The 15,620-nt window shown below is 48.9% G+C and overlaps 1 protein-coding gene across 2 annotated transcripts in view; it reads right to left on the reverse strand.

Moving 5' to 3' along the window:
* Positions 1-9,115: 9,115 nt before the first annotated feature.
* Positions 9,116-15,620, reverse strand: part of LOC144105335 (uncharacterized protein CG43867) — an 80,135-nt gene continuing 73,630 nt past the window's right edge. The window contains exons 28-29 of one of the 2 annotated variants that reach the window (XR_013308767.1): positions 11,933-15,361; positions 9,116-11,493 (exon numbers count right to left, since the gene is read on the reverse strand). Coding sequence is in view for 1 of the 2 variants with exons in the window: in XM_077638471.1 (XP_077494597.1) it covers positions 15,158-15,361 (204 nt within the window). In the remaining variant the exon portion in view is untranslated. Of the gene's footprint in view, positions 15,362-15,620 lie in introns of both variants that reach the window. The other variant, XM_077638471.1, reaches the window with a different exon arrangement.

Below are 15,620 nucleotides of genomic sequence, written 5' to 3' on the forward strand. Positions count from 1 at the left end.
GTCTGCACTCGCTTTCCCTCTTTTAGCAATCTGCTCTCGTTTTCGGCGCCGCTTTCCCTCCTTCAGCAATCTGCACTCGCATTTGGCGCTTCTTTTCCTGTCAGCAGTCTGCATTCGCTTTCCCTCTTCCAGCAATGCGCTCGCTTTCGGCGCCGCTTTCCCTCTTTCAGCAATCTGCGCTCGCTTTCGGAGCCACTTTACCTCTGTCAGCAATCTGTTCTCGCTTTCGGCGCCGCTTTCCTTCTTTCAGCAATCTGCGCTCGCTTTCGACGCCGTTTTCCCTCTCAACAATCTGCACTCACTTTCGGCGCCTCTTTCCCTCTGTCAGCAGTGTGCACTCGCTTTCGGCACTTTTGTCCCTCTGTCAGCAATCCGCACTCGCTTTCCCTCTTCCAGCAATCTGCGCTCGCTTTCCTTCTTTCAGCAATCTGCGCTCCTTTTCGGCGCCATTTTCCCTCTGTCAGCAGTGTGCACTCGCTTTCGGCGCTTCTTTCCCTCTGTCAGCAATCTGCTCTCGCTTTCGGCGCCGCTTTCCTTCTTTCAGCAATCTGCGCTCGCTTTCGACGCCGCTTTCCCTCTTTCAACAATCTGCACTCGCTTTCGGCGCCTCTTTCCCTCTGTCAGCAGGCTGCACTCGCTTTCCCTCTTCCAGCACTCTGCGCTCCTTTTCGGCGCCACTTTCCCTCTGTCAGCAGTGTGCATTCGCTTTCGGCGCCTTTCCCTCTTTCTGCAATCTGCGCTCGCTTTCGGCGCCACTTTCCCTCCTTCTGCAATCTGCGCTCGCTTTCGGCGCCACTTTCCCTCTGTCAGCAATGTGCACTCGTTTTCGGCGCTTCTTTCCCTCTGTCAGCAGGCTGCACTCGCTTTCCCTCTGTCAGCAATCTGATCTCGCTTTCGGCGCTTCTGTCTTTCTGTCAGCAGTCTGCACTCGCTTTCCCTCTTTCAGCAATCTGTTCTCGCTTTCGGCGCCGCTTTCCCTCTTTCAGCAATCTGCGCTCGCTTTCGGAGCCACTTTCCCTCTGTCAGCAGTGTGCACTCGCTTTCGGCGCATCTTTCCCTCTGTCAGCAGGCTGCACTCGCTTTCCCTCTTCCAGCTATCTGCGCTCGCTTTCGACGCCGCTTTCCCTCTGTCAACAATCTGCACTCGCTTTCGGCGCCTCTTTCCCTCCTTCAGCAATTTGCGATCGCTTTCAGCGCCACTTTCCCTCTGTCAGCACTGTGCATTCGCTTTCGGCGCTCGTTTTCCCTCTTTCAGCAATCTGATCTCGCTTTCGGCGCTTCTGTCTCTGTCAGCAGTCTGCACTCGCTTTCCCTCTTTTAGCAATCTGCTCTCGTTTTCGGCGCCGCTTTCCCTCCTTCAGCAATCTGCACTCGCATTTGGCGCTTCTTTTCCTGTCAGCAGTCTGCATTCGCTTTCCCTCTTCCAGCAATGCGCTCTCTTTCGGCGCCGCTTTCCCTCTTTCAGCAATCTGCGCTCGCTTTCGGAGCCACTTTACCTCTGTCAGCAATCTGTTCTCGCTTTCGGCGCCGCTTTCCTTCTTTCAGCAATCTGCGCTCGCTTTCGACGCCGTTTTCTTTCTCAACAATCTGCACTCACTTTCGGCGCCTCTTTCCCTCTGTCAGCAGTGTGCACTCGCTTTCGGCACTTTTGTCCCTCTGTCAGCAATCCGCACTCGCTTTCCCTCTTCCAGCAATCTGCGCTCGCTTTCCTTCTTTCAGCAATCTGCGCTCCTTTTCGGCGCCATTTTCCCTCTGTCAGCAGGCTGCACTCGCTTTCCCTCTTCCAGCTATCTGCGCTCGCTTTCGACGCCGCTTTCCCTCTGTCAACAATCTGCACTCGCTTTCGGCGCCTCTTTCCCTCCTTCAGCAATTTGCGATCGCTTTCAGCGCCACTTTCCCTCTGTCAGCACTGTGCATTCGCTTTCGGCGCTCGTTTTCCCTCTTTCAGCAATCTGATCTCGCTTTCGGCGCTTCTGTCTCTGTCAGCAGTCTGCACTCGCTTTCCCTCTTTTAGCAATCTGCTCTCGTTTTCGGCGCCGCTTTCCCTCCTTCAGCAATCTGCACTCGCATTTGGCGCTTCTTTTCCTGTCAGCAGTCTGCATTCGCTTTCCCTCTTCCAGCAATGCGCTCGCTTTCGGCGCCGCTTTCCCTCTTTCAGCAATCTGCGCTCGCTTTCGGAGCCACTTTACCTCTGTCAGCAATCTGTTCTCGCTTTCGGCGCCGCTTTCCTTCTTTCAGCAATCTGCGCTCGCTTTCGACGCCGTTTTCCCTCTCAACAATCTGCACTCACTTTCGGCGCCTCTTTCCCTCTGTCAGCAGTGTGCACTCGCTTTCGGCACTTTTGTCCCTCTGTCAGCAATCCGCACTCGCTTTCCCTCTTCCAGCAATCTGCGCTCGCTTTCCTTCTTTCAGCAATCTGCGCTCCTTTTCGGCGCCATTTTCCCTCTGTCAGCAGTGTGCACTCGCTTTCGGCGCTTCTTTCCCTCTGTCAGCAATCTGCTCTCGCTTTCGGCGCCGCTTTCCTTCTTTCAGCAATCTGCGCTCGCTTTCGACGCCGCTTTCCCTCTTTCAACAATCTGCACTCGCTTTCGGCGCCTCTTTCCCTCTGTCAGCAGGCTGCACTCGCTTTCCCTCTTCCAGCACTCTGCGCTCCTTTTCGGCGCCACTTTCCCTCTGTCAGCAGTGTGCATTCGCTTTCGGCGCCTTTCCCTCTTTCTGCAATCTGCGCTCGCTTTCGGCGCCACTTTCCCTCCTTCTGCAATCTGCGCTCGCTTTCGGCGCCACTTTCCCTCTGTCAGCAATGTGCACTCGCTTTCGGCGCATCTTTCCCTTTGTCAGGAGGCTGCACACGCTTTCCCTCTTCCAGCAATCTGCGCTCGCTTTCAGCGCCGCTTTACCTCTTTCTGCAATCTGCGCTCGCTTTCGGCGCCACTTTCTCTCTGTCAGCAATGTGCACTCGCTTTCGGCGCTTCTTTCCCTCTGTCAGCAGGCTGCACTCGCTTTCCCTCTGTCAGCAATCTGATCTCGCTTTCGGCGCTTCTGTCTTTCTGTCAGCAGTCTGCACTCGCTTTCCCTCTTTCAGCAATCTGTTCTTGCTTTCGGCGCCGCTTTCCCTCTTTCAGCAATTTGCGCTCGCTTTCGGCGCCGCTTTCCCTCTGTCAGCAGGCTGCACTCGCTTTCTCTCTTCCAGCAATCTGCGCTCCTTTTCGGCGCCACTTTCCCTCTATCAGCAATGTGCACTCGCTTTCGGCGCTTCTTTCCCTCGGTCAGCAGGCTGCATTCGCTTTCCCTCTTCCAGCAATCTGCGCTCGCTTTCGGTGCCGCTTTCCTTCTTTCAGCAATCTGCGCTCGCTTTCGGCGCCACTTTACCTGTCAGTAGTGTGCACTCGCTTTCGGCGTGTCTTTCCCTCTTTCAGCAATCTGCGCTCACTTTCTACGCCGCTTTCCCTCTTTCAACAATGTGCACTCGCTTTCGGCGCCTCTTTCCCTCTGTCAGCAGTCTGCACTCGCTTTCCCTCTTTCAGAAATCTGTTCTCGCTTTCGACGCCTCTTTCCCTCCTTCAGCAATCTGCACTCGCTTTCGGCGCTTCTTTCCCTGCCAGCAGTCTGCATTCGCTTTCCATCTTTCAGGAATCTGAGCTCGCCTTCGATGCCGCTTTCCCTCTTTCAGCAATCTGCTCTCCCTTTCGGCGCTTTTGTCTCTGTCAGCAGTGCGCACTCGCTTTCGGCGCGTCTTTCCCTCTTTCAGCAATCTGCGCTCGCTTTCGACGCCGCTTTCCCTCTTTCAACAATCTGCACTCGCTTTCGGCGCCTCTATCCCTCTTTCATCTGCACTCGCTTTCGGCGCCACTTTCCCTCTGTCAGCAGTGTGCACTCGCTTTCTGCGCGTCTTTCCCTCTTTCAGCAATCTGTTCTCGCTTTCGGCACCGCTTTCCTTCTTTCAGCAATCTGCGCTCGCTTGCGACGCCGTTTTCCCTTTTTCAACAATCTGCACTCGCTTTCGGCGCCTCTTTCCCTCTGTCAGCTGTCTACACTCGCTTTCCCTCTTTCAGAAATTTGCTCTCGCTTTCGGAGCCTCTTTCCCTCCTTCAGCAATCTGAACTCGCTTTTGGCGCTTCTTTCCCTCAGTCGGCAGTCTGCATTCGCTTTCCCTCTTTCAGCAATCTGCGCTCGTTTTCGACTTCGCTTTCCCTCTCTCAGCAATGTGCACTCGCTTTCGGCGCCACTTTCCCTCTGTCAGCAGTGTGCACTCGCTTTCTGCGCGTCTTTCCCTCCTTCAGCAATCTGAACTCGCTTTTGGCGCTTCTTTCCCTCAGTCGGCAGTCTGCATTCGCTTTCCCTCTTTCAGCAATCTGCGCTCGTTTTCGACTTCGCTTTCCCTCTGCAAGCAATGTGCACTCGCTTTCGGCGCTTCTTTCCCTCTGTCAGCAGGCTGCACTCGCTTTCTCTCTTGCAGCAATCTGCGCTCGCTTTCGGTGCCGCTTTTCCTCTTTCAGCACTCTGCGCTCCGTTTCTGTGCCACTTTCCCTCTGTCAGCAGTCTGCATTCGCTTTCCCTCTTTCAGCAATCTGCTCTCGCTTTCGGTGCCGCTTTCCCTCTTTTAGCAATCTGCGCTCGCTTTCGACGTCGCTTTCCCTCTTTCATCAATCTGATCTCGCTTTGGGCGCTTCTGTCTCTGTCAGCAGCCTGCACTCACTTTCCCTCTTTCAGCAATCTGCTCTCGCTTTCGGCGCCGCTTTCCCTCTTTCAGCAATTTGCGCTCGCTTTCGGCGCCGCTTTCCCTCTGTCAGCAGGCTGCACTCGCTTTCTCTCTTCCAGCAATCTGCGCTCCTTTTCGGCGCCACTTTCCCTCTGTCAGCAGTGTGCACTTGCTTTCGGCGCTTCTTTCCCTCTGTCAGCAGGCTGCACTCGCTTTCCCTCTTCCAGCAATCTGCGCTCGCTTTCGGCGCCGCTTTCCCTCTTTCTGCAATATGCGCTCGCTTTAGGCGCCGCTTTCCCTCTGTCAGCAATGTGCACTCACTTTCGGCGCTTCTTTCCCTCTGTCAGCAGGCTGCACTCGCTTGCCCTCTTCCAGCAACCTGCGCTCGCTTTCGGCGCCACTTTACCTCTGTCAGCAGTGTGCACTCGCTTTCGGCGCGTCTTTCCCTCTTTCTGCAATCTGCGCTCGCTTTCGGCGCCACTTTCCCTCTGTCAGCAATGTGCACTCGCTTTCGGCCCTTCTTTCCCTCTTTCAGCAATCTGCGCTCGCTTTCGATGCCGCTTACCCTCTTTCAACAATCTGCACTCGCTTTCGGCGCCTCTTTCCCTCTGTCAGCAGTCTGCACTCGCTTTCCCTCTTTAGAAATCTGCTCTCGCATTCGGCGCCTCTTTCCTTCCTTCCGCAATCTGCACTCGCTTTCGGCGCTTCTTTCCCTGTCAGCTGTCTGCATTCGCTTTCCCTCTTTCAGAAATCTGCGCTCGCCTTCAACGCCGCTTTCCCTCTTTCAGCAATCTGCTCTCGCTTTCGGCGCTTCTCTGTTAGCAGTCTGCACTCTCTTTCCCTCTTTCAGCAATCTGCTCTCGCTTTCGGCGCCTCTCTGTTAGCAGTCTGCACTCTCTTTCCCTCTTTCAGCAATCTGCACTCGCTTTCGGCGCTTCTTTCCCTGTCAGCTGTCTGCATTCGCTTTCCCTCTTTCAGGAATCTGCGCTCGCCTTCGACGCCGCTTTCCCTCTTTCAGCAATCTGCTCTCGCTTTCGGCGCTTCTCTGTTAGCAGCCTGCACTCTCTTTCCCTCTTTCTGCAATCTGCGCACGCTTTCGGCGCCGCTTTCCTTCTGTCAGCAGTGTGCACTCGCTTTCGCCGCTTCTTTCCCTCTGTCAGCTGCCTGCGCTCGCAGGCTTCACTTGGCGGCTACGCATACATGCCAGCGTCTTTGACTAATGTATACTTAAACTGCTTTCGCAAAAAAATGATACCGGCTCATATAGAATATTTTTTCCGGTGTTAACACAGCCCATCTTAAACAGCTGTTTTAAAAGTGAGCAACTCGTCTGGTGCAGACGTTTAACGCTCCGAAACGACCCACGGAGTAGGACGGACGCCATCATACTCTGTAGTGGAGGACTCCAGAATAATTTCCACAACCAGGGGACCTTAAAGGGGCTGCGAAACACCGCTTGAACGGATGCCGGTTACGCTTGATGGATTCTTTGTCACACAGATGCTGACTCAAAAATAATTACGGGAATTGATGCATAGGAACGGGAGTTATTCAATGAAGAAATTTCAAAATACAAGCAAACAAAATGCTGCCCTCAACTCGATTTTCGCGCAGCTTCCCATTCCCATTTCACTATCCCAATGACGACACTCGGGGCGACCAATCAAAACAGCCTAAGCACGTGGCGGAAGTTTGCACTTCATGGTTGCCTCTTCTCTATAATTTGTTCATGCCAAGGTTGGCAGCGCCGTTTGCATGGTTACAACCATGTGAATGCCCGGCTGACCCAGCGATGCTTCACCGTCCCGTCGACGGCGCAGAAGGGAGCACTGATCAGTGACGTTCCCTTACTTATGGATCCGAACTCGAGCGCGAGATACTGCGACGGTGTGACAGCCTGCGCAAGATATCAGACACATTTAGCATAGCGCGTACCGCTACTGCTTACCGCCAACCATCGCCCGTCGCTCCTAGCACGCTGGTTGGCCACGGCTAGCAAGGAGCGAGCGCTGTTGACGGGAACGTGACGCCATCTGGCGCCACCACCCGGTGATTCTCCACAAACTGACGATGCGCACTGCCTGCTAAATGTGAAACGAACGCATCCTTCCTTGGGACCGAAACGAATGCTTACAGAGTGCAATGGCTAGATCGGATCGATTCCGCAATGCCGCTCTCAGATACATAGAGTAGCCATAAGTGTTTAGTGCTAGGTCGTAGGATGTTTACAGAGAGGCGCAAAGTCCTTCGATGCAAAAAGTAGCCAGTGCCTCTGGTGGCGTGCTTTTGTTTTACTTGATTTACAGTGCTTTTATCTAGGGCAAACAAGTTGGTTTTGTTAATGTAATATAAAAAAAACTTGGCAAAACATATCTCTAGTTATTAACCCATAATATTAAAGTAGCACTAAGCAACAAGGACGAAGAAAGAAGGAAACACACACAGGCGCTGTAATATCTGCTTTAATATTATGGAGCATTTACAACTCGCCCAATCTGCCGTTCTTCTAGTTTATTAACCCAATTTGCAGTATAGTTACTCTCTGTCCAATCATCAAGCTTGCACAAAGTGATGTCATCATCATCATCAGCCTTACTACACCCACTGCAGGGCAAAGGCCTCTCCCATGTCTCTCCAATTAACCCTATCCTTTGCCAGCTGCATCCACCCTTTGCCTGCAAACTTCTTAATCTCATCCGCCCACCTAACCTTCTGCCGCCCCCTGCTACGCTTACTTTCTCTTGGAATCCACTCCGTTACCCTTAAGGACCAGTGGTCATCTTGCCTTCACATTGCATGCCCTGCCCAAGCCCATTTCTGCCTCTTGATTTCGAATGATCATCATCATCACCAGCCTTAATACACCCACTGCAGGGCAAAGACCTCTCCCATGTCTCTCCAATTTACCCTGTCCTTTGCCAGCTGCATCCACCCTTTGCCTGCAAACTTCTTAATCTCATCCGCCCACCTAACCTTCTGCCGCCCCCTGCTACGCTTACTTTCTCTTGGAACCCACTCCGTTACCCTTAAAGACCAGCGGTTATCTTGCCTTCGCATTACATGCCCTGCCCAAGCCCATTTCTTTCTCTTAATTTCGACTAGGATGTCATTAACCCGTGTTTGTTCCCTCACCCACTCTGCCTGCTTCCGATCTCTTAACGTTACACCTATCATTTTTCTTTCCATGGCTCGCTGCGTTGTCCTTAACTTAGGCTGAACTCTTTTCGTTAGCCTCCACGTTTCTGCCCCGTAGGTGAGTACCGGTAAGATTATGCTGTTGTACACTGATGTCATATCTGCTGCTAAAAAACTGCCACTATATGGTGACACCATCAGTGCCACGAATTTGTTTTTGCAAGCTTAAAATATTAAAAACCACAGTATACGCTCACTATAACTCATTCTATGCAACCAACAGGCAAAACAATGCACTGAAAATGTGTTTCGGGGCCCCTTTAAACGTGCACTGACATTGCACAGCACTCAGGTCACAAATACGAGAGGCTTGAGGAAGCACCAAAGGTCTGTCACTTTCGAAGTTGTGTAAAAGCACAGCCACTGCTGCTCAGACATGTGTAAGTGCATTCGGTGGTGGCCGCTCCCATTCTCCGTTTACTTCCGACTGCGCCTATATGCCAAATTATGCTATTTGTGCCCAAATAGCTGTACGAGATACTAAGATCTTTCCAGGATCACATGTGCCGAACTATCGCCATCACCGAGCCGATGAAGAAAATGATGGCTTTGAAGCTTACCCAGGCCAAAAAAAACTATTGGGTCCAATTGGAATGTCCGTTTGGTTGCAGTTATGTATATGGAACGAAATGGTTTAAGCAAAACATTCCAATTGCAATGCCCACCTGGTTTCAGTGTTTCAAGTGAAACCTCCAGATGGGTCGATCCAACCGGGCATTCCAATTGGAATTGGTTCCAATCTGAATGTCCAATTGCTTCTAAGTGAAGCCATTTGGTTCCAAATACGCAGTTGGAACCAACCAGCTCAGGTGCTTCAGTATCGATGGCAGATGCCAGGGCTAGCAAAAATCTTTTCCTTCCTTTTTTACTATTTTTTAATAAAACCACTTGCTACCAATTGGTCATCCTAATTGGACCCACTGGCTTTTTCACCAGGGTATAGACATTAATAAGCTCACGAGCTTGCTCTTTCATTCCGTATGTGGAAACAGTAACAAAGGGAATTTTTTCAGTGATATGCAAAACTCTTGTCTCCAGCTATTTGGACAGGACAGAGATGTGAAAGCAAATGGGGTACGCCATCATAAAACCTAATTAAAAAACAATAAAAATTCAAAAAGCATGGCCAAGCGCAATAAAATTTGGCCACGATTACTTGATCAGCATTGTCATTTAAACAACCATTAAATTCCCAGCCTTCAACCACTGAATAGGCAACAGTTTTTGCAGGCAGCAAAACTTTATTCCATCCTGCACAAGAAATGCATTACAAGCGACGCACCCGCAGTGAAAGCGAAGAAAGTTATCACAAGTGCACTGCGTGCCTGAACACCAGGGCCAGCTTGCCCGAACAAACCAGTCAAAACTCTGGACTCGGAAAGAATATAGCAGGGTCTAGGAATGCACAGTCCTCCTCTCCTTCTGCAGACGCAACGCTTTCAGCATTTTGAAGGAGAAAATGGCCTGTGGTTGATAAGTATTTTCACAAGCTTTCGCTCCAACTATCTAGTTTGTTCTAACCAGCTCGCCCAGGTTCCCCTAACTCTTAGCCATTCAAGAAGAGGAAGCCGACACGTGGCAGTGCCTTCATCTCATTTGAGACTCGGTTAGTGTACCAAGGCCTTGGGATGAGGTCGCACTACAAGGCAACTTTCAAGATTAAGGAGTTTTAGCATAGCATCTACGGGCCTTGCCAGCCACCAATGCACATACACAGTTAGCGCCACTGAGGCTGCAGCTAGTCAGTCACCACTACCTGTGAATGTGCACTGGCAGTAAGCAGAGGTAGGTCAAGATGGTGTGCTAAGACTGTGTTGTGACTGGATGAAAGCAGTCAACAGCACATGCAGCCTGTGTCAGTGCATTAGCATCCTATGCTAAATGTGAAAATTCCAAATCAATGCCAGCACAGTGAAGGGGTGAAGCTGCAACAAAGGAAGGCAGACTTTAAAAGCCTTCCAAGCTTTTTCAGGTTAATTTATGCACCTCTGGCAAGACACAGGCAATGTTCCTCTCAGAAATAACCACCACTTACTTCACTGAATGTGCGTCCTAAACTAAGCCTGAAAGTTCTTCGACGGAAGAACTTCCTTTTGAGTAGGAAGTGAGTGGGCTACCGGGCAGCGCTATCCATGTCTTCATGAGCGGATAATATAAAATGTGGCATATAAAATTGATTTTTCTTATAGTCAGATTCCTTCATAAGAATCTTCTTGGTTAAAAAATTTGTGCTGAATAAAGTTGAAGCCTTGCCAGCTCCATTCCTGTCATCCTCACTATCTCACTTTGCCACCTTGGTGGCTCAGTGGTTATGGCGCTCGGCTGCTGACCTGAAAGACGTGGGTTCGAATCCGGCCGCGGCGGTTGAATTTCGATGGAGGCAAAATTCTAGAGGCCCGTGTGCTGTGCAATGTCAGTGCATGTTAAAGAACCCCAGGTGGTCGAAATTTCGGAGCCTTTCACTACGACGTTCTTCATAGACTGAGTCATTTTGGGACGTTAAACCTCCATAAACCAAACCACCATTGTCTCCCTTCTTCCATTCAGTTAATCCTTCCACATCTCCAATTATCTGAGGAGCACATAGCCAAAAAACACTTAAGATGCCTCCTTACTAACATTTGTTCCTAGGAAAATGGGTTATATGTGAAATCTGGGAAATAGAGATAGTCTCTGCTACAGAACAATTACAATCTACTATGGCACATGGTTATGGCTAGAAAGCAACACCCTTACTTATTTTCTGAAAACTAGACTCTGTACTCGGTACTAAAAGCACTTGAATCCCAGCACAGCTTTACCTTAAAGCCTCACCCCATCAGAATTCTAGTACACAAAGACTCAGTCTACAAGTTAAACCATGAAAAGAACAGTTTAACGTAATTGTTCCATTGCTCAGACTTGGAACATTTCAATCCAGTGCACCATATAGAATACATCTGTATAGAACTAGAAGTCATTTTTCCGCCTGCAGTGGGTCAGAAAAGTTATGCAGGGTTCAGATAATTTGCTTTCAATTCTATTTTTCCACGCTTTGTCATTGGCTAAAATAATGGCACACCTCTGCTACACTGCCAGATTGTGTTGGCACAGTTTATCAGAACACAATCACAGGATTACAGAGGCCCTAAATTTCATATTGTAACCACATCACATTTATTTAGAGAATAAAATGGCTATTCATGCAACCAATTCCAGAGCCTCTAGATTGCTAACGAATAAGTAAAACTTGGTACCTGCTGTCAGCCATCGTTCAGGAATGTACTGCAAGTCTAGATTGTGTTACTGCCATTTTTAAGAACGGAAAGTGCAAAGCCATCCACAAGTGACTTTGTTGGTAACTTGTAAACTGCTCAATTTTCACACCTGCAACATCGTGTTTTCCTTTATTTTTGCAAAGCCGTGCACCAGTAAGACCTTTGCAAGCATGACTCTGTATTTGCTGCCTATTTGACTAAAATGAGACGCTTATATTATTTATATAAATATAAATAAATCCACCTATCTACATAAAAATAAATATATATCAGTAAAGTTAAGCTAAAACAGCTGCCTAAAATTGCTACTGAAAACAAACTAATTTACTGAAGCCAATGCAGCTTTAAGATCTATATGCCTCTCACATGGGCACTTTCAATGCTGATAAAAACAACCGGTACTGATTGCAATGCTGATCGTGTACTACTACACTGATACTTGAGACTGCACACAAAGTTTATCCCGCATAATTTCACGAAATTTGGTGAATCACAGTAGACGTATCCAAGCAGTGTTGAAGCAGAACTTTGCCACACTCGCGCTTTTGCCTAATTGCATATTTGCATCAAAATAATGACCACAGAGAGTGAGCGTTTAGGAGAGGTTAAAAAGTGATACAATTATGATGTTAGCTGAGAATGTCGAGGACAACCATACTGAAGGTCTCAAAAAGTTGGAGATGATGAACAAAAATCCTTAAGTCGAAAATTTTCAGTTCCTCACCCTTGTGCATGCACACAGCACCGTTGTTTCTACTGCCTTAAAAGTTACTTCAGAGGCAAGACTTTCTAACTGTATTGACACAGGTGAGCATGGCAAATGCCGTCACTGCTTCGTGATTGTTCCTGCCTAGTCCTGCTTGCATGCGCCATTTTTCGACTTTCTTTACTTCACACAGCTCTCATGCTGCCTCCACGTTCTAAATGGCTTGCATCACCTTTTGCAGCCTATATCACTCTTCTCTCTTCATTTCAAAATCACCGCCACTATCTCGTCTGTTTGCGCATGCTGTATGCTTTGCTTCCACAACCGTGTAATTCCGTTCTCTCATGGGTACAGCAGCCAAGCTTCCTATTTTGACTTCTAGCTGGCCTCACAGCCTCTTAAAAAATGACTGAGGCTAAGAAGAGCCTCAAAATGCAACCTGAAGGTGACACACACCTATGGCAGATCGTAAATGTTTGTGTGTTGCTAAATCTGTGTGCACAATTAAAAACGAGACAAGTTTTGTTTTCAGCGAGGGGGTTCAAACTGCTGTATTAAGAGTTCACAAGCACAGTGCTGCTCCACTGTGACAAAACCAGTGGGAACAAGTGCCTTTTACGCTATCCACTCTCATAAAATGTCGCCTAATTTCCCCTAGGTGATGCCGTCAACTGGAAGTTAGGTTTCAAGATTCAAAATTTGTACAGTTTGGAAGTCAATAGATTTGAATTTAAGAGAGTGAAAATTTCTAGATAGTACCTGTAAGCGCAACAGGTTGAGTAAAGAAACATAAACAGATACTGGGCGTGGTAGCACCCACCATTACTGCGTTTTAAAGGGGACGCTCCTAACATAGTTTACCCAGCTGTTCGTTGCATACTGTGCCTCAGAGAGAACAAAATGATGCTTCCATGACACCTATTCTGAAGAGTAGTAAAAAAAAAGAAAACGCATCAGATGTACATTTTGGTTCCGAACATATAATGCCAGGTACCTCTGAAGCAATATTTAGGAAAGAACTCTCACTGTATTTGAGCAAATATGGTAACTAAATCTGGTAACTAAAGCTATTTAAAAAGCAAATGAGTATACTGACTAGCAGCTCACCTTCTGGATATTATCAGCCTGTGTTGGTAGTCCCTAATGAACATACTGCCATAACAGAAATGCGTGGTGCACTGTACTTCACAATAAGAGAACATTATTTTGTTTCTAACTGCTGTTTGTGTAGATTTTCATGTTCCCGGAGGTTCTTTTATAAGCTATGACCGACTAATTTGGATGCAACTTTTGACTATAGCACTGACTCTGACATTGCAGCAGCATCAAGCACTGATTGCATCAGCATTAACTTTAGCGCCTGCACAAAGTGCCTATGTGACGAGGTACATTTTAGCTTCAAAGTTTCTGCGTCACCAAAGTTTGTTCGATAAGATTTCCCGAAAGGGTTGAAAATAGAGTGCCACAAGCTGGTGATTATCGAGATTTGCCAGGATACCCTAGATATGGCGACATGTGCGCCGTACCACCCATGCTGGTACGCAAGCAATGCAGCCTACAATGGCGGCTGGTAAGGAGAATAAATACGAAATGCAGAGGTATAAAAATAGGTTGTGCGGTATGGTATTAGTTCTAGAAGCAAGCTCATTAAAAACCATGCATGCAAGCCGGCACACGTCAATAAAAAAGAAAAAAAATGGAAACACTGAGATCTTGACCATAATCACAAGTAGGTGAGATTCAAAATTACAGTAGAGCCCTCATAGAAAAGCATGACAGTAAAAAAACCATCGCATACATGCCCACAGATGGTTAAAATTTTCAAAGTCTACCGTGGTAACTGAACCTGCTGCACCGTTTCTGTAGTTAATGGCGTGCTAAACAACAGTCACACATTACTGCTAGGCTTCCCTAGTTCCGTCAAAGTCAGAGATATTCCATTACAAACAGATACGGAGATCTGAACCTGCTAAGGCTCTGCTCAAGCCGGCAACAATCTCATGCACTCTTTAAAAAACTCTACAAGATCTCATCGTTGATGTCTCTGCATCTGAGCTCAGCAAACAAGGTTGAGCTCCTGGAACCTGGGGTCATTCAGGGAATAAAGCATTCGCAGACGTACTTGACAATTCAGCTCATGATTCTGCAAGAAGCTTTTTGGTGTGTGCTGGTGTCTAATCATCACCATCATAAATATGTCAACTGCGGGACAAACAGCTGTGACGACAATGCCTGCAATTCTCCACTGCATCAGTGACAAGGCATGGGTCACACCATGGGACCAGAGGACTCAACCAGACTGCCACAACACCACAAGGTCCCTGCTGACATCTAGTTGCCTTACTTAAACACTACCTGCACTTCAACTTCACAAAGCTTCCACAAGGTGGCACAAGTGCTCATCTTCGGTCCAGTGAATGTCCTCTTATAAATTCCCTGACAGCAGATGCATGGCCTGATTCTCAAAAAACGGAGCAGCATTCTGGCTTCCTTTGTTCATTCCGCACAATGTTCATGGTTCTTGATGACTGCCAAACGGTCTCCTCTGTCAGCACTTATACAAGGTGTTGAACACATTTCAGACAACCACAAACACCAGGGTTTGTGTGATAGTTCGATATAACCGGTTTAAACTGTCACATCCACTGTGGCCTTTCAGTTTCCACAAGCAAAAATTATGTCCACACCAGTGCCGCCAGCCAGCCACTCAAGTATCAGAGACCGCTGAGCACTTGGTGACATCTTGGCACAATCTTTGGTTTTGGCAGAGGAATAGGGAGAAGTTGTCGAACAGATGCATTGGCACACACTTGAACGATGAAATGTCGGCAGCTTTTGACTGAATCCAGAGGCCAAGAATACAGCATCAGAAGCCATTGTCCGAAAACAAGTCGCAATTAAGAATTAAAGCACCACAAAAACTAATGTGCCCAATGACTGTGCTTCACACTCTGAGATTTGTCGCACACTGCATGGCACATGGATCACATTTTCTTAAAAATTGCTCATGTGCAGTTGCAACATGATGAGTGCCGTACACTCTGCTTGCGACCATACGGATGCAGATCCTTTGCTGAAGTGCCGCCGTGGTCACATTCCTTCAGGCATCGCGGAGGGCAGTGTCACCACTGGTGACCGTCATCACCCTCCTGCCACACCACCACCACGCCCCTGCCCTCTGGCAGCACCGGCTCACTTCCAGGTGGCCCGGCCACTGCGGGGCGATGCGGTGACCGCGCCACCTCCCGTGCTGGTGGCGGAAGAGTCAGGTCGGTGTCGGGGCGTGGTGGAGGGCGACCGTCAGGAGTCGGGCGTCGGCAGCAGGGGGCGCCGCGAGGAGGCCGTTGATAAGGCGGGCGATGAGGTTGCAGAGCAGGGGTTCACGTTGAGCCGGCTCCTCCCGCTGCTCACCACCAGGCTGCCACCGGGAGAGGGCGCCACACTCGCGCCCGTGGCACCCAGCGCGTTCATGTAGTCGGCCACCAAAAGAGTTACCTCGAGCACCTGTGACAACATAGTGGGTGACGGTTCATAGCAATGTGCAAAAAGAGTGTTTTTGTAGCAACAGCCCTATACGGCACGTTTATTGGAATCACGCCATCTTAGTTGGCACTATCCGCACACATAACGCACTACCCCAAACCCAAACTTCTAGCCATGCTTTTGTTAAAAGCCGCATTCGGCCTCCTCAGTATTGTTGATTGCACCAGTGTCCTTTCACATGCAGTAACATAACAGGCGCAAATCAACATGCAAAACCAAA

The sequence above is a fragment of the Amblyomma americanum genome, chromosome 9 (genome assembly GCF_052857255.1).
Source record: "Amblyomma americanum isolate KBUSLIRL-KWMA chromosome 9, ASM5285725v1, whole genome shotgun sequence".
Classification (NCBI taxonomy): Eukaryota; Metazoa; Arthropoda; class Arachnida; order Ixodida; family Ixodidae; genus Amblyomma; species Amblyomma americanum.